Below are 22,544 nucleotides of genomic sequence, written 5' to 3'. Positions count from 1 at the left end.
TGCCGTCCTTCATAATTCCTCAGTCTAAACGAGCTGTTCGGACTTTGTGACGTTTTCCCATTGGTGACATCAGTGGATATCTCCATATATGGTAGAAATTTACCCAAAGTGCTTTGTGCGAGTTCCCCATTATAGTCCGACGCTGGAGTCAATAAGTTCCTTCTTTTTCTCTATCCTCTTACTGTGGGGCAGACTATCTCGTACATGCACATGCATTCTCCGCTGTCACCATTTCTAATACAAAGCAGCGTATAGCTGGGTTGCATATGACACCTCATCCGTTTTTCATCTTCGCACCTTAATCCACATGATGGTTTAGCAGCTTTAAAACAAGTGAGTGTAGAGTTTGAGCAGAAAATTCTGTACTGTTGTTCTGTTCTCGGGCGTTCCAATCATTCAAATAGAGAGATAGGCAAGCGCTTTCATCGAGTCCCGAAAGAACTGGTTCATAAAAGCAGTAATAAAGTCAGGGAAAAACTAAAGTGCGTCAAAGGAAATGGCTCTTAAAATATAACTTTTATCATCTTGTGGAACACTTGCTTGTGTCTGCAGTGATCACTTTGAAAACTTTTTTTTTTTCAAACATTTTATTTATTTAAGAAACTTTCTGTAATGCAATCAAGTTTATTCTCTACTATTAGTAATGTTTGAGAGCAGAACTAAATGTAAAAAACGACAAGAGATCACTTTAGTTTGTGCTCTTTTGTGGTTGCTACGCCTAAATATAACTACGAAGACCTGGTTGTGCAAATAAACTAACGTCATGTTAAGTCCTAGGAGTAAATATTTTTATGGTTTGTCCAATCCACCGTATCATAACAGAAACTTAATGCTTATGTTGTGTGGACCCATAACCTCCCTGCTTGGCACTCAGCAACAAAGGGTTGGAGTTGGGGGTTAAATCACCAAAATGATTCCCGGGCGCGGCGCCGCTGCTGCCCACTGCTCCTCAAGGGGATGGGACAAATTCAGAGGACAAATTTCACCACATCTAGTGTGTGTGTGACAATCATTGGTACTTTAATCTTAATCTTGTTGTGCAAGAAAGCCAAGTGCTTTATTGGACACGGATGACCACATTGTAGCGTCTTTGGTGATATTTGTTAGCATCAAGAAAATATCCTTAATATAATCTATTAATAAACTAGTTTGATAAATCTCTCATAGACTCACCAACATATACTAAATCTAGATATCGTTAGCCAGCATTGCTGAACAACAGGGACATACAGCTAAAAAAATTGAATTAAATATGAACTTCACATCATAAAAACAACTGCAGACATGAATTGTAGATGACTAATATTTGTAGCAGGAAATCATCTCCAAACAAACTTATCCTTTCTACCATTAGCATCAAGATCACAGCAGCACGGTGTCATGTCTGTGTTAATCATGTTTTTGTTTTGCTTGGGTTTTGGGCTCTTTTTTTAGTTCCTGGTTGCACTTCCTTGTTTGGTTTGGTTTCCATGGTCACCCATTAGTTTTCACCTGTCTTGTCACGCACCTGTTTCACGTTTCGAGTCACGCACCTGTTTTCACTTATCACGTCACTATTTAAATCTGTCTGTTTCTGTTGTTCGTCCTGGCGTCCTCACACATTTACACAATGTTCACCTTCATGATCCATGCTGCTCTTCCTTTTGCCCCTCTTGTCATGTCAAGTAAGTTTTGTTATTGTTCATAGTTTTTTGCCTTTGTGCTAGTGTTTTGTTTTCATAGTCTAGTTTTGTACTTCCGCCATTGTGCGCGCCTTTTGTTTATCCCCTTTTGAGCCTTTTTTGAGTTAATATATTAAACATGTCCTCACCTGCACGCCACGTTTGGTCCAATTCCTTTGCACCACGGGAGAACAAACCACGCCACAGACCAAGTCTTGACAGATGTCGCCAGGAGAAGAGTTCTCCCGCAAAATTGGACGAGGGACGTGGGAAGTCCTGCACACTATGGAAGCGGAAACACTGCGCTTTTCCCCCAGGGAGCGCAGGGGGATGATGTGGGGGCCCGGAGGCAAGCTGGTGCCGATCGGCGCGTCACTCCCGCCCCGGAAACGTTGCCAAGGAAAGACTTCCGCGAGTGGACAGGATGCACCACTCCTGCGGGCTCCTCCCCCTCTGGGCGGAAATGGAAGTCAGCCAGCCTGGCAGCTCAAGGAGCACTCCACAGACCTGGAGATTTTTTTCCCAAATTCTTTACCGGTTCAATCCAAGCCACCCAAATTCCATGCCCCGCCCCAAGGACTCATGCCACGCCCAAGTCACACATTTTTTTTTCACCCACAAAAGCCCAGGTGGGGGGGAAAGAAAGACTTTTTGGACAGTTTGGAGGGGAGGATTCTGCCCCCCTCCTGACCACCCTCCACCCACCCAAAGAAACGATTCCAGACCGCAGGGCGCGCGTCTGGTATCCGCTCCTTGAGGGGGGGGCTAGGGCTGGGAATTGTTCAGGTGGGGTGGCTCAGCATCGTCACGCCAAGCCACAGCCTCCAGCACGACCACCACCACCTGTCTTTCGACCTGCCAAGCCACAGCCACCAGCACGGCCGCCACCACCAGTCTTTCGACCTGCCAAGCCACAGCCTCCAGCTAGGCCACCTCCACCAGCTCCACGCCAAGCTCCACCACGTCAAGCGCCACCAGTCGCAGCTCCACGACGCCTAGTGCCGCCAGTCGCAGCTCCACGACGCCTAGTGCCGCCAGTCGCAGCTCCACGACGCCTAGTGCCGCCAGTCGCAGCTCCACGACGCCCAGTGCCGCCAGTCGCAGCTCCACGACGCCCAGTGCCGCCAGTCGCAGCTCCACGACGCCCAGTGCCGCCAGTCGCAGCTCCACGACGCCAAGTGCCGCCAGTCGCAGCTCCACGCCAAAACCAATACACACCATGCCAAGACCAAGACACACCATGCCAAGACCAAGTCCAAGACCCCCCATGCCAAAACACACCATGCCAAGACCAAGTCCAAGACCCCCCATGCCAAGTCCAAGACCCCCCATGCCAAGACCCATGCCAAGACCCATGCCAAGACCAACCATGCCAAGACCCATGCCAAGACCAACCATGCCAAGACCAAGTCCAAGACCAACCATGCCAATTCCAAGACCAAGTCCAAGACCAACCATGCCGAGTCCAAGACCAAGTCCAAGACCAAGTCCAAGACCAAGTCCAAGACCAACCATGCCAAGACCAACCATGCCAAGACCAACCATGCCAAGACCAACCATGGCCACGACAAGCTTCGCCATGCCAAGCTTCGCCGCCTGCTTCATCTGCTGCTTCTACGCCTGCCATGACGACGATGCCGCACCTGTCTTCTCGTCGGCCACGGATATGGCCGCTGCCTGGTCGTCCGCCACGCCAAGTGCGCCCACGTCATCGTCTGCCACGGATGTGGCCCTTCCCGGGTTGCCCACCTCGCCTGTGGCGGCGGCGTTCCACTCGCCGCCGCCACATGACTATGCCTCGGTGGATTCGGGGCCACTTGGCCTGGCGACCCACCGCCATGTCCCCCTCCTGCCCCCCCATGACTCTTGTTCATTTTTTTGTGTTGGGACATCTGGGATCTGTCCGTAAGGGGGGGCTCTGTCATGTCTGTGTTAATCATGTTTTTGTTTTGCTTGGGTTTTGGGCTCTTTTTTTAGTTCCTGGTTGCACTTCCTTGTTTGGTTTGGTTTCCATGGTCACCCATTAGTTTTCACCTGTCTTGTCACGCACCTGTTTCACGTTTCGAGTCACGCACCTGTTTTCACTGATCACGTCACTATTTAAATCTGTCTGTTTCTGTTGTTCGTCCTGGCGTCCTCACACATTTACACTCTGTTCACCCTCATGATCCATGCTGCTCTTCCTTTTGCCCCTCTTGTCATGTCAAGTAAATTTTGTTATTGTTCATAGTTTTTTGCCTTTGTGCTAGTGTTTTGTTTTCGTAGTCTAGTTTTGTACTTCCGCCATTGTGCGCGCCTTTTGTTTATCCCCTTTTGAGCCTTTTTTGAGTTGATATATTAAACATGTCCTCACCTGCACGCCACGTTTGGTCCAATTCCTTTGCACCACGGGAGAACAAACCACGCCACAGACCAAGTCTTGACACACGGCACTCGTTAAGTCAATCAAATACCTCACGTACCGATGCACGAATAAGTCCAACTTTGTCTTTCACCCATTAATGCTTAGTATGTGGACTTCTTCAGATGTAAAGACATGATGTGCCTCCAATCTTGTTTTCTCTAAAAACCACGAGTGTCAAATGAAGTGAGGTCGTAGCGAGCAGTAACCTCTTGGTGATGATAAATGGTTTAGGGCTATATAAAACAACTTTGATTGATTGAAAAAATATATTTTTCTTAAAAGTGTAAAAATCTACTCCATCCCATTTTAAATCTTTTTTTCATGATAGCTTATGTATTTGCCTCTAAACCTTTCAAAATACGTCCAAATCTGCACGGATCCAGGTAAATAAACAGTAACCTAATAGGGCTCTAGACCAGTGGTTCTCAAATGGGGGTACGGGTACCCCTGGGGGTACTTGAAGGTATGCCAAGGGGTACGTGAGATTTTTTTTAAAATATTCTAAAAATAGCAACAATTCAAAAATCCTTTATAAATGTATTCATTGAATAATACTTCAACATAAATATGAATGTAAGTTCATAAACTAAACATCAAATCAAGTAGGCTATTCCATTCATTACCATAAACCCAGAGTTTCCCCCATGCCATGATGGTTTGACCCTCACTAAAATGTCTGTCAAAAAGAACTGGGAAAAGAAATGCAACAATGCAATATTCAGTGTTGACAGCTAGATTTTTTGTGGACATGTTCCATAAATATTGATGTTAAAGATTTATTTTTTTGTGAAGAAATGTTTAGAATTAAGTTCATTAATCCAGATGGATCTCTATTACAATCCCCAAAGAGGGCACTTTAAGTTGATGATTACTTCTATGTGTAGAAATCTTTATTTATAATTGAATCACTTGTTTATTTTTCAACAAGTTTTTAGTTATTTTTATATCTTTTTTTCCAAATAGTTCAAGAAAGACCACTACAAATGAGCAATATTTTTGCACTGTTATACAATTTAATAAATCAGAAACTGATGACATAGTGCTGTATTTTACTTCTTTATCTATTTTTTTTAACCAAAAATGCTTTGCTCTGATTAGGGGGTACTTGAATTAAAAAAAGGTTCACAGGTGGTACATCACTGAAAAAAGGTTGAGAACCGCTGCTCTAGACCATCGCCTGAAACGCGGAAGTGCCTCTAGGTCAGGTGATTGCAACCCAGCTATAGTTTAAACGTATATCTGTCAGTAGACTCCATGTGGAAGCGCTAAAAACTACAACATGGCTGACAGGGAGAACACGCAGTCAAATAAGACCACCGACAAAAAGGCGCATTCCGAAGAGACGCTCTGAAAGCGGCTTAAAGATGGTTTGTAAAACATAATCTATGTAACATTTTCATCCAAGAGCCACCATTACATGTTATTAGACCACAAGAAAGTGTTTTAAATGTAGAAAAAAATCATAATAAGGCAGTCTGCACCAGTTTTCCATTGCACACACAGTCTTCGTAGATCACACGCAACACACCCACTAATAGTACACACTATTTATAGTTTGCACATGCTCTTCATCAGGGGCTAGATTTGGATGTTAGTAGATCAGGCCCTTAGTAAGTAAAAATTATTTTTTGACGTATATTAAATGGGTATTAATTGTTTTGCGCTTTTCTACCTTCAAGGTTCTCAAAGCGCTTTGACACTATTTCCACACTGATGGCGGGAGCTGCGATGCAAGGCGCTAACCACGACCGATCAGGAGCAAGGGTGAAGTGTCTTGCTCAAGGACACAACGGATGTGACTAGGGTGGTAGAAGCCACGGATTGAACAAGGAACCCTCAGGTTACTGGCACGGTCACTCTCCCAACCGCACCACATTGTCCCAGGCTATTTCACAGGCCATATCAAATGATGTAACCAGCCAAATCTGGCCCGAGTGCCTTAAGTTTGACAACTGTGGGAAGATGACAGGAGCGTACCATTTTGTTATTCTAGAGCAGGGAAACACTTCCAAAATGAATTTGCCCCAAAATTGACTGAATTATGCAAAGTCTATGACAGCTATGCATATGTTGACCTACATTAGACTGGTACGTTTCAACAACAAAAAGTGAATACTATCCTGAGTAGAAAAACAGTGCACCCCTCTCATGACAACAGTTGCGCCCCACTCTCGGCTTGTCTGTGTTAAAAATTAAAGACATGTGAACGTTACACTTGTCCCATCGATCCACTTCTCAATAGTTGAGCGTTTCCAGATGATTGGACTTGACAGCAAAGATTAGACAGCACTTGCCAGTTTACCGAGGGGGTGTCACAGACGCGCACCATTGCTGTCAACAACATGAATGTGCACTGATTATTCTCCAGGGCAGCAACAGGAACACAAGCGCTCCACTCCCCACCACCCCCATTTGCCCCTCTTCTGAAAGTGAGTCATGAAATATTAAATGCAGTCATCTGCTGAGATGGTTGGGCCGCTTGTCACGGCCTAACACTTACCACATGTCTAAACAAAGGTAAGCGCCCCCCGCTAGCCAATTAATCTTCAATTAGGGGTTCTGTTCTGTGCCTTCGCATCTGTGTTTCCCAGTCTGGGCTCAGCAGGTGGGGGTAGTTGTGTGAGGATTATCATGCTCTGGGAATATAAAGGACTCTTTCTGACATACATTTTCACATGACGACTCGGATGACGTGCGAGCGCGGTCTATTTAAAAATACAAATAAAAAAGCAAAGCATCTGGATAGAGCAGAAAATAATGTTCCCATGTGATACGCTGAGAGACAGAGGCCTGACTGATTTATCGGGGATTGTCATGACTCCGGCAGGCTTTATATAACTAGCAGCTGAAGTCCGTACTTTCCCATGTCGAGGTCACGAGGCCAGCCTCTAAGCGCTGTGCTGCATGCTTGTTTTTCACACAAGGATTCCCGCCCACTGTTGGCGGATCTAAGAGAGCATGAAAGAGAATCAGAGAGCTGTACAGTAAGTAGGTGCATCCCCTTATACCGCCTACCCCCACCAGGGGCATCACGCCTTGTGGCAGGATTCCCCGCGCCTCCCACTTTTAAATGACAGAAGATTCTCTGTGAAAAGCAAGGACCACACGTTCAACCCGCTCATGCCCCGCCATCGGTGTGCCATGACCAGGAGCCGGGGGCGCGGGGAGCGTGGAAGGATGAAAGGATGAGGGAGAGGATCAAAGCTGGATGCATGAAAAAGCACAAAGCGCACAAGCAAGAGGCACCACTTTGACCTCTGTCACTCACACACACACACACACTAACACACACACACACGCACACGCACGCACGCACGCACGCACGCACGTACGCATACGCACACGCACAGAGCCCACCATGGCCTCTGGTTCCCCCTTGATGTAGCAGTCACAAAAGGGCAAAGCATGAAGGTTCCACCACTCATTTTGCAAGAAGGCTTAGTTAGACCTAAAGATCTGACGTAGCGCCCCCTTTTGGTAGCAACTCTCAATTGCAACACCTTACAGTAGCACTCTGAATTATCCCAAGATTCAATTATAAAATGCATTTATATGCAAACGTACACTAATTTGGATGATCCAACAAGGCAAGAAATAGTAATTAGCTCATCATTTTATAGAAGTTACCCATCTATTGAACATGTAAAGGTCATTTATAATGGGAGTTGAAATGTACAATAGCTGTACTGTGCAGAGATTCCCCCTATGCATTCAATAATCTACGTATAAAAAAACTGCTCACTTTTAAAATATGTTTTTTTTTTATTGTAGTTTTAGTTTGTATTGGTGTTAAACTCCACTGCTTTGGGGGTTTCATTTAATTTATATTTTTCTTATTGTATTCTGAACACGACAATAATATACAATTAAAAAGTCTCCATGAAGATAATTTTAGACAAAATACCAGTACTAAAAACAAAAGTCAGCTTGAAAAAAACAAACAACAAAAAAGAATGTGTTCAAAAAAGCAGGAAAAGCAGAATCTTATTGTCCATCACTCAGATTACCTTTTTTCCCAGGACAAAACTTATTAACATAATGACTACATAAAGATTTATATCAGCTATTTGAGAGGGGGGAAATCTTAGATACTACAACCACAAAATGAACATTTTATTTTAAAAAAAAATGGTGCTGGAAAAAAAAAATTCACATTGGAATTGCAATTCCAATTTATTACGTGTAATCGATTCATTTTTAAGAATAGAAAATAAAATAAAAATAAAAATAGGCCATCTGTATACTTTACACTGTATGCCAGCAGCCAAGAGGAGCTGTTGTAACCTGAAACATTTTTATTATCGTTATTACACCAAATAATATATTACATGAATCGGTGTGAATCTACATTGATTCGGAATTAAATCGAATCGCCACCCTACTGCTAAATGATACATTTTTCATTCAGAGTAATCAAACTTTAGAATTTTGATTAATCATGAATAATCACAGTAAATTATTTGCTTTATCCTTCATACCGACAGCCATCAGACTGTATAATGCAGGGGTCACCAACCTTTTTGAAACCAAGGGCTACTTCTTGGGTACTGATTAATGCGAAGGGCTACCAGTTAGATACACACTTAAATAAATTGCCGGAAGTAGCCAATTTGCTCAATTTACCTTTAACTCTGTTATTATTAATAATTAATGATATTTATCTTTGTGGAAACACTGATCATCTTAATGATTTTTCACAATAAATATATATAGAAACAGATAAATATCAATATGCAACACTTTATTTTTATATTTTCTCTAAGTGCACATTTTTCAAATTGAACATTTTCAAATGATCACTTCTAAGACAGTCTTGTGAAATCACAATATCCCATTTTAACTAGCTAGCCACTAACATTTTTTAACAAATCATGAATTACTTTGCACCATGTTTGTACAAATAATAACTCATGTAAAATACAAAAGTAAACTCTCAAATTTTTAAATCATGTCACACTTTGAACTGGACACCAAATCTGTTATCTGTTTCTTTGTCAGTTAGTGGGAAGCCTGGCATTGCATGCTGTTAACTAGTGTGTTGTACTCTGGTGTGTAACTTGACACTGCAACTCTGAGTGAGTCTTGCAGATGTGCATCAGTGAGGCGTGTTCTGTGTTTGTTCTTGATGAAGTTCATGTCAGAAAAGGCTGATTCACAAAGATAAGATTTTTCCTCATTGTTTGCGGAACCTTCTTAATCTTTTGGACATATTTTCACAGCAATCTGGCCTTAAGCTTAATTATGATAAATGTAAAATGTTAAGGATCGGAAATCTAAAGGGAACGTCCTTTCGAATGGAATGCAAAGTGCCTGTTTTGTGGACAAATGGACCAGTTAACATACTTGGTGTTGTTGTCCCAGAAAATCTGGAAGATCTAGGCTCAGTAAATTATGATAATCGACTAAGAAAGCTGGACAAAATTATGCAATTATGGAAAGGGAAATCCCTAACCTTGTATGGTAAAATGTCTATTGCCAACTCGTTAATTATTCCTCAATTTATTTATTTGTTTTTGTCATTACCAGCTCCATCACAAAACGTTTTTAAGATTTATGAGTGGAGGGTCTTCGATTTTGTCTGGAACGGCAAACCAGAAAAGATTAAAAGAAAGGTTTTGTACAAAGAGTATGAATATGGGGGCCTGAAACGTCTCAACCTTGAAGCTATGTGTCTGTCTTTAAAAGCATCAATTGTTCCAAAGATGTATTTAAACATTTAGTGGTACACAAATGTCCTGTTGGACAAAAAACATGTACTGTATCAAAAGAAATTGTATCCTTTTTTACAAGTGATCCCCTCCCAGAGAGTCTGCTGGGAAACATGGCGGGGTTCATAAAGGAAACAATCCACTCATAGTGGTGTTTTCAATTGTATGTGCCAGAAAAAAGAGACGATATTTTGCAGCAGTCAATATGGATGAACTCTAATATTGTAATAGATGGAAAGCCTTTCTTTTGGAAAAATATGTTTGAAAGAGGAATCATTTTTGTCAATGATATTATCAATGAGAATGGTAAAATTATGAAGTATGATGAATTTAGAGCTATGTATGGTGATGCTTGCTCAAGCTTTTCATTTTATCAACTAACTGGAGTAATTGGGAAAATATGGAAACAAATAATTAATTATGGAACTACTAAATTATTAGTTTGTAAACCTCTAATAAGAAATTCTAGTTGGCAAAAAGGAACTAAAATAAATAGAAAAATATATAATTTTTATTTAATAAAGAAATCTTTGAAGGCTGCCTCATACAACACAAATGGAAAATGGGAGGACTTTTTTGACTGCCTGTTGCCATGGGATGCCATATTCAAACTAATCTATGAAACCACTATCGATGTGCAAAATCGTTATTTTCAAATTAAAATTATTTATAACTTCTTACCCACAGGGAAAATGTTAAAATTATGGAATATGACAGAGTCAGATGATTGCCGATTTTGTTGTCAGGAGCCTGAATCCACCCTGCATTTGTTTTGGTATTGTCATATTGTGTCTTTGTTTTGGGTGGAAGTTCAAAAAATGTGTTTAAGAATTGGTTTGTTTATGAAGCTTAATGTGGTTTCTGTTATTTTAGGAGAGTTCATTGACAATCATGATTTAGTCAATTTAATTATAGTACTCGGTAAAATGTTTATTTTTAAGGCCAAAAACAGATATTCACTTAGTATTACTTTCTTTAAAACATTTATTCAGTATTTTCCAACTTTAGAAAGTTACATGGTTGAAAACGATAATGATGCCAAAAAAACATTAAAAAAAAGATGAGAAGTCCTCAAAGGCTTATTTTGAAAGTATAATTATGTTTATAGATTATATGATATCTGTTGTTGTGTTCCCTAATTTGAGTGACCTGGCCATAATCTGGACTGTACATAAATGCTTATTTTGAAAATGTAATTTTGTTTATAAATTATATGCAATCTGTTGTGTTCCCTAATTTTTTTCTGTGTACATGAATGAAGGTGTGTGTTGCTGAGTCCGACTTGGACATTATCTGGACTGGGCCTGGTTTAAAAAACCCTTTAAACAAATCTAATTTAATTGACAACCTGGTCTGTTGAAGATAAGGCCCTTTTTAAAAAAATAAAATAAAATAAGATAAATAAATAAAAAAACATTTTCTTGGATAAAAAAGAAAGTAAAACAATATAAAAATAAATACATAAAAAATAGTAATTAATGAAAATGTTAGTGGACCAGCAGCCTATACAATAATGTGTGCTTCAGGGACTGTGTCCCTTGCAGATGTGTTGTCTATGTTGTGGGAACCAGAATATTGGTAGCAGAAAGAAATAACCCCTTTTGTGTGAGTGGGTGTGGATGAGTGTGCATGGGGGAGGTTGTTTGGGTTGATGCACTGATTGAAAGTGTATCTTGTGTTTTTTATATGTAGATTTGATTTAAAAAAAAAAATATATATATATATATATATATATATTATTTTATTTTTATTTTTTTTTAGAACAGGCCCGCGGGCCACTCATCTGGTCCTTACGGGCGACCTAGTGCCCGCGGGCACCGCGTTGGTGACCCCTGGTATAATGCATATGTTCCTTTTTGACTGCACTTAATGTATAATAGACTGTATTTATATTATTCACATGTGAATAATGCTGTATAATAGACTGTATTTATGTTATTCACATGTGAATAATGCTGTATAATAGACTGTATTTATATTATTCACATGCAAAAAATACCTAAGTGTTTATTGTTTATTGTGAGCGAACTATGGTGCTGAATTTCCCCCAGGGATCAATAAAGTACTTTCTTGTCATGATCCGTGGTCCGGATCATGTTATGTTTAGTTATGTTCTGTTAGTTTTGGACTTCTTTAGTTCCCGTTTAGGCTTCCTTGTTTGCTTTTGTCACCATGGCGACTTATTGTGTTCACCTGTCTCTGATTAGTGCTCGCCCGCTCACCTGCTGCCCGAGCGCTAATCAGAGGCATTATTTAAGTTGCCCTTGCCAGTCACTCGTCCTGCTGTCGTTGTGTTTGTCACGCGTTCATGCCACGTAAGTTTTTGATTATTCCATGTCCTAGTTCTGTGCTAAATGTTAGCCTTAGCTTCTCGTGCGTTCGGCACGCTTTTCTTTTGATTGATTTCTGTTTGCCTATGATTTATGTAAATAAATCATCTCTTACCTTCACGTTTTTGTCCGGAGTGTCCGTGTTGCATTGGAAGAACAACCGCGCAGCCAGCGCACCCCCTCACGTGACACTTTCTATTCTATTCTATTAAAAAAGAACCCACTATTTTGACACGTTTGTCTTTTGTCAGAATATTTGTAAAATGTTTTATTTGAATGCACAATTGTTTAAATAGTGCAATTATCTAAACTGCTGCTAGGGTTTATTTTGAAGTGAGAGTTACCACCCAGCAGTGTCTTCACTCATCTGTGTACTGATGTACGCATTAACCTGATCACGGACCATGTAACAACCTGTGTCGCCTTTCAAGTAACAACCCACAAAAGAGGAGAAATATAATATTAGAGAAAAATGTAATTTAAAACATTTGTACACACGTACAACACTTAAGACCTTCAGTATATCTATGTGGAATTAAATTATGGAATGGATTAAGCAAAGCAATCAATGTCCTAATATGATCCACTTCAAGAAACTCTTCAAACTTAAAGTGTTTACAAAGTACAAAGAAGAACCATGACAAACATTCTCAATTTATTTCATCCATCCATTCATTCATTCTTAAAGTAATCTTACTTATCTCATCATATGAAATATGACTTTCTTCACCAATTATTATTATTAAATTCTTACTATTTATTTATTTATTTTTTATTGTGATTACCTATGGAGTTTATTGTGAATAAATTGAGAACAGGAAGTGAATAAAAAAGTTTCCGCAACTGTTATGTAAAGAAAAGGGGTAGGATTAAATAAGCTCTGCTTCTTCCTACTCCTTTTCGAACATGTTTAAAAGAGAAACTGGAAATTGTGATGTATCATGTTGTATGCTTGCATGTTCGAAATAAACTCTAACAGTTAAGGATACAATCAAAATTAATTGCATGATTAATCTGTCTTTATTCATGATTAATGCAATAATGGTTTGTGTTAATTGCATAAGTTAAGTTTGCTAGAAAGAGTTCTATGAAACTTTACGGTGCCGTTTTCCAAGAGTCAAAATATGTTTTGGTGGCGATCCAAATAAAGGTGCTGATACGTACATTTATTTTGAGTTTTTGCCGTTATAGTCCATTTGCATTGGGGCCCAGAGATGCAGTGACCAACCACATCCAGCAGATGACGCTACAGTGGAAGTGTACAGCCTTGCATTCCTAGTTTTTTTTCCCTTCATGTTTAGGATTGTGGATCAGCTGCTTGTTCCTAACTGTAACCTACAGCAAGCCTAGCGCAACTTTGACCATGCAGGAGGATCGTCTCCATTATTCATGAGTCCTCAGGTTGGACCCTGGGAACAAGCTGAGCGAGGCCCTGTGTCAATACGAAACATTGGCCCCCACAATGGGCTCGGCCTGCAACTACACTGTTGACAGACACCAACACAAAGGAGCTGAAAGGGGGTCCCCCTCCGTTCTCACACACACACCAAAGAATGAGTCAGTGTGCTGCCGCTCAGAGCGCTGTTTGTACAGTATATGCAGCTTTGTCCCTGGCTTCTGTTCTCCCATCAATGGGGCTTGAAGTGTTGATGAAAACCAGGAGGAGAGGACTCCTCTGCGGCTGCCAGATAGAGTTCATGTTCATTGGATGGCACCTGAAGACCTAACTCAACATTCAGTGATATATCACCGCACACCCTCGTCTAGCGGCTAACCGTTGACCTTGATGAATCCTTCGTGCATTAGGACCACGGCGTCTGCCCCAGTCGCTGCCATGTGATCCCCTGACAAAGGTATCTAAACCTGGCAACCATTGTATCATATGAACTAAACAATTTGACTGAACATCGGTCTTCAAAAGATAGATTTAAACGCTGTTGAAACTGTCTCGTTGTCAAGGCTTTCAGACAGTTTCAAAATATTCCATTATAAGTCACGATAGAGCTAAACCTTTTGAAAACCGCCAGACCCCAGACCGACACCACAGAATAGGGAGCAGTGTGGTTGCATTGGTGTTGCTATGGTAACTGCTATACAATGACTGTGCCATTATACACATGCCATATATCCACGTATAACCGGAAGAATGTCAGCTAAAAGCTCAAGCAATTTTGGAAAAACAAGACGACCAAAACAGCACTTAAACGGGCAAATGTGGAAAACAAGAATGATGACTAATTACATAAAACTAAACAATAATACGGGCAGCATGGTGATAAAGGGGTTAGTGCGTTTGCCTCACAATACCAAGGTCCTGGGTTCGATCCCCGGGCTCGAGGTTTCCCTGTGTGGAGTTTGCATGTTCTCCCCGTGGCTGCATGGGTTCCCTCCGGGTACTCCGGCTTCCTCAGACATGCACCTGGGGAAAGGTTGATTGGTAACACTAAATGGTCCCTAGTTTGTGAATGTGAGTGTCAATGTTGTCTGTCTATCTGTGCTGGCCCTGCGATGAGGTAGCAACTTGTCCAGGGTGTACACCGCCTTCTGCCCGAGTGCAGCCGGGATAGGCTCCAGCACCCCCGTGACCCAGAAAGGGACAATTGGTAGAAAATGGATGGATGGAAATCAATAATACAGGGGTGTCCAAAGTGCGTCCTGGGGGTCATTTGCGGTCCGCAGCAAATGTTTTAACGGCCCATCACACACTATAAAAATCCTACAACAACAAAAAACTAATACAAAGTGGAAAAAAAGGCAAGAATTTGTAAATTAACAGGAAAAACATGAAAAGTTGACGCCAAAAACTAAGGCTGCACAAAGTATTTTTTACAAGCCGATAACTTCCTGCCTCTCACAATACCAATGAACTTATTTCCATTGATCATTTTTTAAATGCATATTAAACTGTAGTTTATGAGTACCTTTCTTTGCCGCAGGTTTTGGGGCAGCTTCTTTAGCGGCAAGCGTTCTTTGTAGGCGTTTCAAAACACAGTCGCAGCGATGCTGGCAGAACATATGATGCAAATAGCGCACAACATGCATTCCCCTTGAAGCGCTAAAGAAGTCCTAAACCATCGACACTATGTTTGTTTACAAAGAGCTCAGGGAAAGTTTACACGAGTAAGAGAAAATGAAGACTTCATTTGTTCACCAATAGCACAACACGGGTTATCTTGCCTCTTTTTCTCAAGTTTTTCTTTTAATCAGTTATCAGAGCTGTTTTTAAATGTAATCAGATTTATTGGTGTGAAGTCATAATTCCTCATATCGACATGATAATTATACTGTATGTCCGATATTTATCATGCACCCCTACTAATGACACAAAGTTGACATGCAGGCTATTTGTTCATTTTATAAATGAACAAATAGTATCTATATATTGTATTAAAATGAAATATATCAAAATGGCCCCTGCATTCTTTGATTTTTCAGTGTGCGGACCTCATAAGAAAAAGTTTGGACACCCCTGCACTAATACAACAAATGTAGCAGTATTTAAAAGTTAACATTTAGCCTTTCCAACAGGAAAAAGTATCATTCCTCTACCAGAAAAATGCACTCAACAAGCAGCTTAATTTACTCAAAAATATACTGTATGTACAATTCCACACTTACAATAAACATCTATAAATCTCCCCTTTACTTTGACGTCAAGATCATCCATTGAGCTTTGGTAATTTATGTAATATTTTAGATTTGTATTGTTCTCACTAACTTCTAAAACCCAGAGTTTAAGAAAGTAGAACAGCTAAATGGCAATAGCACGTTTTGAGGTGAATTGTAAAGATTGTGCCCTTGGTCATGTATACAATAATTTTTTTTAAAAAACAACACAAAAAAATAAACAATTTCATTCAAATAGCATGAATATATTTTTCACAGGTGGAGAGTTACACATTGCATTTACTCTTGTTACTGAAATTGATATATAATCTTTGTGTATTTGCACTTTCTAAAAGTTGTTTTCAAAAGGTTTACTTGTAATTAGAAGTATTCTACTTTGCTACATTAAAATCATATCTGTCACAGAGTAAAAAACAATGCATCTAAGAACAATAGTGAATGAAGGGCAGGACAATCATATAAGGGTAAACTTTGCAGGGAGATTATGATTTTTTATTTATTTAATTTTTACACTTTAATCCATAAAAGCGTCTTGATTCGTTAAAAATAATTAGGTTAGAGACTTGTACCATCTTTTTATTTTCTCAGCTACATATATCTTTTACGTAACTAATTTGGTTTTATAGTAAGTACATAACTGGCAACATCCTAAAATATTTGTGATTAATTTCCATTACAAATGTATTATACTAATTAATATTATTGATCTTATTTTTTAATTGCAATTGCACTAAAGTAGATACTAAATTGAAATTAATTATTACATCCAACACAAGAGCTACATCAACCATCCTTTCTTCACATTTTATTGGCATTGTAGTAATGTCACATGTTTTAAAGAAAAATATCTAAATGGTAAAAAAAAAAAAGCAGGAATTGGACCCTCATTAAAAGCTTTCAGGGTTTTAAACTCCTCTCTTCTGCCATCTAGCGGTCACATTTGGTACAAGTAAGAACAAGTTAAGAATATTAACATAGATTTGTTTTTGTATCAAATAAATAAATATATATATATATATATATATATATATATATATATATATATATATATATATATATATATATATATGTATATATGTATATATATATATATATATACATATATGTATATATATATACATACATATATATATATATATATATATATATATATATATATATATACATATATATATATATATATATATATATACATATATATATATATATATATATATACATATATATATATATATATATATATATATATATATATATATATATATACATATATATATATATATATATATATATATATACATATATATATATATATATATATATATATATATATACATATATATATATATATATATATATATATATATATATATATATATATATATATATATATATATATATATATATATAGTCAATTAAATGATTAATCACAATGGGAAACATTCATTACAACGTCAATGATGGATTTTAAATAAAATATGAAATGTTTTAAGGGTGGAATATTAAGAATATAATTGTAATAATACATCAAAATATATAATTGTGTTTGTTAAAATGAATAGAAAGATAAAAATATACCTGAATTGGGTTCATGTCCACGACCCCTCATTCACGCACCAGAATTTGATTGGAAGACACGCCCCTTAGTCCTACCGTCCCCATGGCAACGGCAGCACCCGCTCCTGATTGGGTGGCTGCCCATCAAGCAGGCGCTTGGACAGGCTTCAAATATTCCTCTGCGTGTCAGTCCGTCCTCTCGTCTTCATCCTAATCGGAAGGAAACCGTTTTTTTAATATATAGTTTCTGCTCTAAACTTGAACTTTATCATCATGGTTGAGCAGTTTGTCGGAACCTGGAAGCTGATGACCAGCGAGAACTTTGACGACTACATGAAAGCAATCGGTAAGAACACACCACTGCCAACTAGCATCCTTAGACAATGGACTTGAAGTAAGGTCATGCTGATTGTGGCTCATTTTGCATGGAGGTGTCGGCTTTGCGACGAGGCAGATGGGTAACATGGCTAAGCCCAACTTGGTGATCAGTGTGGATGACTCGGGCCTGGTCACAATGAAGTCTCAAACCACCTTCAAGACCACCGAAATCCAATTCAAGCTCAATGAGGAATTTGATGAGACCACAGCAGATGACCGAAAGACTAAGGTATGATTGTATATTTTCCTCGTTTTTAATGTTTAGCATGTAAAAACTGCTCCATGTTTTTGGCTTTAGACTATCGTCACTCTTGAAAATGGCAAACTTGTGCAGAAACAGACCTGGGATGGGAAGACTACAACACTGGAGCGAGAGATTCAGGAGGGCAAACTAACAGCTGTGAGTTGAATGTCATGCATTTTACACCTGATTGTAATTTTAGTTATTATACATAAACCCTGTCTCCACAGAAATGCATCATGGATGATGTTGTTGCAGTGAGGACCTATGAGAAGGATGCTTAAGTCTGTTAAACAAAAGTGCACTTTTGCAACTGAAAATAAATTCTAAACTGCAAGGATTGAGTGTCAAGTTTTTTTTTTTTGTGTGAAGCTTAAATGTGTCAATTCCTTAATCAAGATGAATCGCCTGCATGAACAAGAACTGCCAGGCACACCACTTATTCAGCCATGTGAATGGCCTCTTTGTTGGAATCTGTTTCTAAGGCTTTCTTTAAGAATTCCGGCTTGACAAAACCTATTTGGATACTATGGCCTAGTTTCCAACTCGAGACTTAAGAGTCTTGCTTGTCATACTAGCAAGGAACCTTGGGTCAGTTTGAAGTCTGCGTGGTCTCCTTATTGAGCTTGCAGGATTTTTTGCCTGACAATGGTCTTTTGTTCTGCCCAAGCAAAGCAACATGTCTGAAAATCAGGCGGTCAAAGCTAAATCCCAGCCTGTAGGGGGTTGGAGGTTAAAGTGGTGACCCCCCCTGTGCCCCTTCAATCAGTTAGGCCTCTTGTCTTGGATGCACAGACTGGAAGTAAAGCAAGTGCATTTAATTTGTCCCAATTAAGCCTCATTAGTGCAATGGGCTTCTTGTGTGACAATTCATATTTCTTTGAACCCTACAAGCCCATTTTAATACAACTTATTTTGAATTTAGTTTAATTCAAACTTTTTTTTTACACATTTGACTTAAATATTGTGGGGGGGAAAAAGACAATCTGCAATGTTCCCTATAGATATACGGAATAGTGCACTGCTCAAGCAATCTCTGTGCACATTAAATCAGGGATGGCTCCAGGATTGTTACTGTTCAGACTGTTACAGTGGGCAAAAATATTAAATATACTTGATAGATAAATCCTCTGCTTTAATACTTAGGCCTACCACAATGTATTTTAATGTTGATCATGATGGTGGTACTTGGAGAGCCAAGTGTTTTTTGAGGTGGTACTTGGTGAACATTTTCAGAAGCACTGTTTTGACACATCTCATTGTGCAACATGTTTTAAAGCGAACTAAAGGTGACCTAAGGTTCAAATTATTTCCAAAAAGACCTACAAGTGGTAGGTGTTTTTACCTTCTAACATTACCTTCTATGTTAGAAGGTAATCTAAGGGAAATAACTGCTGTCACTTGATTATAGGACATTCAACTTATGTCAGGTTTGGTAAAGGTGTGCTTCTGGTGTGGCCACAGTGTGCACTGAATGCTCGGAGTTTATGCATTTGCTCAGACACATGAAAAATGAGGTGGGGCATTGCTAATAGGATTGTCAAACTTGTTTTCATTGAGGGCCACTTCATGGCCCTCAGAGGGCTGCTTGTAACAGCAAATAAATGAATTTGCCTATGCATTTAATTATAAAAATTTGTAGGTACACTGTAAAACTGGCAACTTAGTCACCAGAATTCTACTGTAGTAAAATGTTTTTTTTCCCTCCCATATTCCAGTAAATGGAAAAACTGGCAGCTTAGTTGCCAGAATTTTACTGTGAAAATGTACAGGTTTTTTTATTTTTTATTTTTTTCTTTCTAAAACATTACTGTAAATGTAAAAACAGAACCAAAGTTGTTTTTATTTTGGCAAAAGGCTGCCAGTTTTTTTCAATAAAAAAATGTGGCACTGTTTTTCCATTTACAGTAATACATCACAAAAACAGCAACCGTTGATTTTACGGTAAAAAAACCCCAGCTCAGTTGACATAATTTTACTGTAAAAAACTGTGGTAGGGTTGTTTTTTGCAATCTTATGCTGTAAAAACACCATACATTTTACCCTAAAACCTATTGTCATTTTTACAGTTTGTACAATTTGATAACTTCTTTTGACATAAGTCAAGCGGATATTTAAGTATTTATTTTCAACAAAAACAATGTTTGGAAAGTATGATAATATATTTGTTGCAATATTGGATGATATTAAAGTTGAAAACATATGCAATTTCATGCAGTACATATTTTTTCTGTCAAAATGGAAAGAACGAATACTATTAAGAAAAGATAAGGTACTTTATTGACACATTATTTTCCAAGTGTTCACGGGTCATATAAAATGAAGTGGTGGGCCAGATCTGGCCCCCGGGCCTTGAGTTTAACAACAGTGGCTTATATGGTGTCTTATAGTGTTTGGACTATACAAGGAGTGTTCAAACTTCTTCCACAGAGGGCTGCACACTGAAAAATCAAAGCATTTGGGAGCCATTGTAATATTTTTCATATTCAAACCCACTACTACTACTGTATTGTTTTTGTCCTCAGGCCTCCCCTCAAGTTTTCACTCATAAAAATGTTAAAAAATAAGTCAGATATTGATTTTTTGTCAACGCTTCAAAGCTCTAGATCCCTGTTTTTAAAACCCTGTTTTTGTTTGTTTTTTTATCACAAAAACATAAAATATGCAATCATTTTCCCCAAAAAATGTGAAAAGTTGAATTTTTGACATCATTATTTTTTGAGCAAAGAGTTTAAAAAAATCACACTAAAATTCTCAAAAGGTCCCCACTCAAAAAAGTGTTAGAAATAAGTCATATATTATTTTATTTTATTTTTGACTTTCAACACTTAAATGTTGAGATCCACTTCAGATCTATTTTTGTCGATTATACATTTTCATTTGTCTGTTTTATCCCCGTTTTGTCATGGAAAACTTAGTTTTTTATGGCAAACAAAATATATGCGGACGACACGACAGTAGTGAGCCTTATCCGTGACAACAATGACATGGACTACAGGCAGGAGGTGAAACATCTGGTTGACTGGTGCAGAACCAACAACCTGGTCCTGAATGTCAACAAGACCAAGGAGATCATCATTGACTTCAGGAAGCACCAGTCCAGCCACGCTCCACTCTACATCAACGGCACAGGGGTGGAGATAGTAAGCAGCACCAAGTTCCTGGGGGTGCAGATAACTGACAACATAACCTGGTTCCTACACACCGGAGCTCTTGTAAAAAGAGCTCAGCAGCGCATGCACTTTTTGCGTCAGATGAAAAGAGCACAGCTCCCTCCCCCCATTCTCACCACATTCTACAGAGGCACTATAGAGAGCCTGCTGACCAACAGCATCTCTGTCTGGACTTGAGCCTGCAATGCCTCAGACTGGAAGTCTCTCCAGAGAGTGGTGAGGACGGCGGAAAAGATCATCAGGACTCCTCTTCCTCCTATCCAGGAGATCGCAAAAAGCCGCTGCCTGACCAGGGCTCAGAAAATCTGCAAAGACTCCTCCCACCCCCACCAAGGACTGTTTTCACTGCTGGACTCTAGAAAGAGGTTCCGCAGCCTCCGAAGCAGAACCTCCAGGTTCTGTAACAGCTTCTTCCCTCAAGCCGTAAGACTCTTGAACGCATCATAATTAAATTATCCCCTCAACTCCCCCCAAAATGGATTAACTCGCTGGAATAAAGAAGACAATATAACATACATCCATAAACGTGGACGCAGGTGAAAAAGTGCAATATATTTATCTGTACAGTAATCTATTTATTTATTTATATATATTTATATATATTTATTTATTTTATATATATATTTATATATTATTTATATATATTTATTTATTTATACATGCACCTTATTGCTTTTTTATCCTGCACTACCATGAGCTTATGTAACAAAATTTCGTTCTTATCTGTGCTGTAAAGTTCAAATTTGAATGACAATAAAAAGGAAGTCTAAGTCTAAGTCTAAGTCAAACAAAATATATGCATTTTTTCCCCCCAAATAATATTTTAAAATGGAGTTTTTAATGTGAAGTAATTTGAGCCTTTAGGTCACTAACTCAAAACATTGATTTCAATCACGCATTATTTTTTGAGCAATGACAGTTTTAAAGAAAAAGAAAAAAACAGCCTGCTTTGTGTTATTAGAGTCAACATTCCAACTTTTTCTTGTTACATTTCACTTGTAAGCTCTTTTATTCGACTTTATGATGGGGTTTAATGGAATATTATTGAAATATGTGTCACGGCCGGTTAAAAAAAAATATGTATCTGCAGACCGCAAGTGGCCCCCGGCCGCACTTTGGATACCACTGGACTATACCATTGGGCGGCGTGGCTCGGTTGGTAGAGCGGCCGTGCCAGCAACTTGAGGGTTCCATGTTCGATCCCCGCTTCTGCCATAGTCACTTTTATTGCCAACCATACTGGTTTAAATGTAACTTAGATAATGGGGTTCACTGCGTAATGCGCTTTATAAATATAATTCACTTCACTTCACCATTTAGTTTAGCAGTCGACTAAACCCAACTTGTGTCTTCATGCCGGTCATTACAAATACGTGTTTTGAAAACATTATTGGAATTTACAACTCAATTCAACGTCACGCACAACAGTTAAAAAAAGGCCTCCCCTCTATGCTGGTGGAACGTT

The 22,544-nt window shown here is 39.0% G+C and overlaps 1 protein-coding gene across 1 annotated transcript; it reads left to right on the top strand.

The window, feature by feature from the left end:
• Positions 1 to 17,469: 17,469 nt before the first annotated feature.
• Positions 17,470 to 18,243, top strand: fabp4b (fatty acid binding protein 4b). The gene is made up of 4 exons (XM_062062949.1): positions 17,470 to 17,633; positions 17,719 to 17,894; positions 17,964 to 18,065; positions 18,137 to 18,243. Exons 1-4 carry the CDS (start codon positions 17,561 to 17,563, stop codon positions 18,188 to 18,190), a joined length of 405 nt encoding a protein of 134 aa, XP_061918933.1. The 5' UTR covers positions 17,470 to 17,560; the 3' UTR covers positions 18,191 to 18,243.
• The last annotated feature ends 4,301 nt before the right edge of the window (positions 18,244 to 22,544 follow it).

Source organism: Entelurus aequoreus, linkage group LG11 (genome assembly GCF_033978785.1).
Source record: "Entelurus aequoreus isolate RoL-2023_Sb linkage group LG11, RoL_Eaeq_v1.1, whole genome shotgun sequence".
NCBI classification, from domain to species: domain Eukaryota; kingdom Metazoa; phylum Chordata; class Actinopteri; order Syngnathiformes; family Syngnathidae; genus Entelurus; species Entelurus aequoreus.
Note: the sequence above shows the minus strand (reverse complement) of the source record. Positions and strands in the feature narration are given on the sequence as shown.

What these genes read in the sequence shown, in the direction of transcription:
- fabp4b (XM_062062949.1), top strand. Translation starts at nt 17,561, where the DNA reads ATGGTTGAGCAGTTTGTCGGAACCTGGAAGCTGATGACCAGCGAGAAC. An exon ending in CGACTACATGAAAGCAATCG is followed by an intron (nt 17,634 to 17,718) that starts GTAAGAACACAC and finishes TTTTGCATGGAG; the next exon opens with GTGTCGGCTTTGCGACGAGG. An exon ending in AGGAGGGCAAACTAACAGCT is followed by an intron (nt 18,066 to 18,136) that starts GTGAGTTGAATG and finishes CTGTCTCCACAG; the next exon opens with AAATGCATCATGGATGATGT.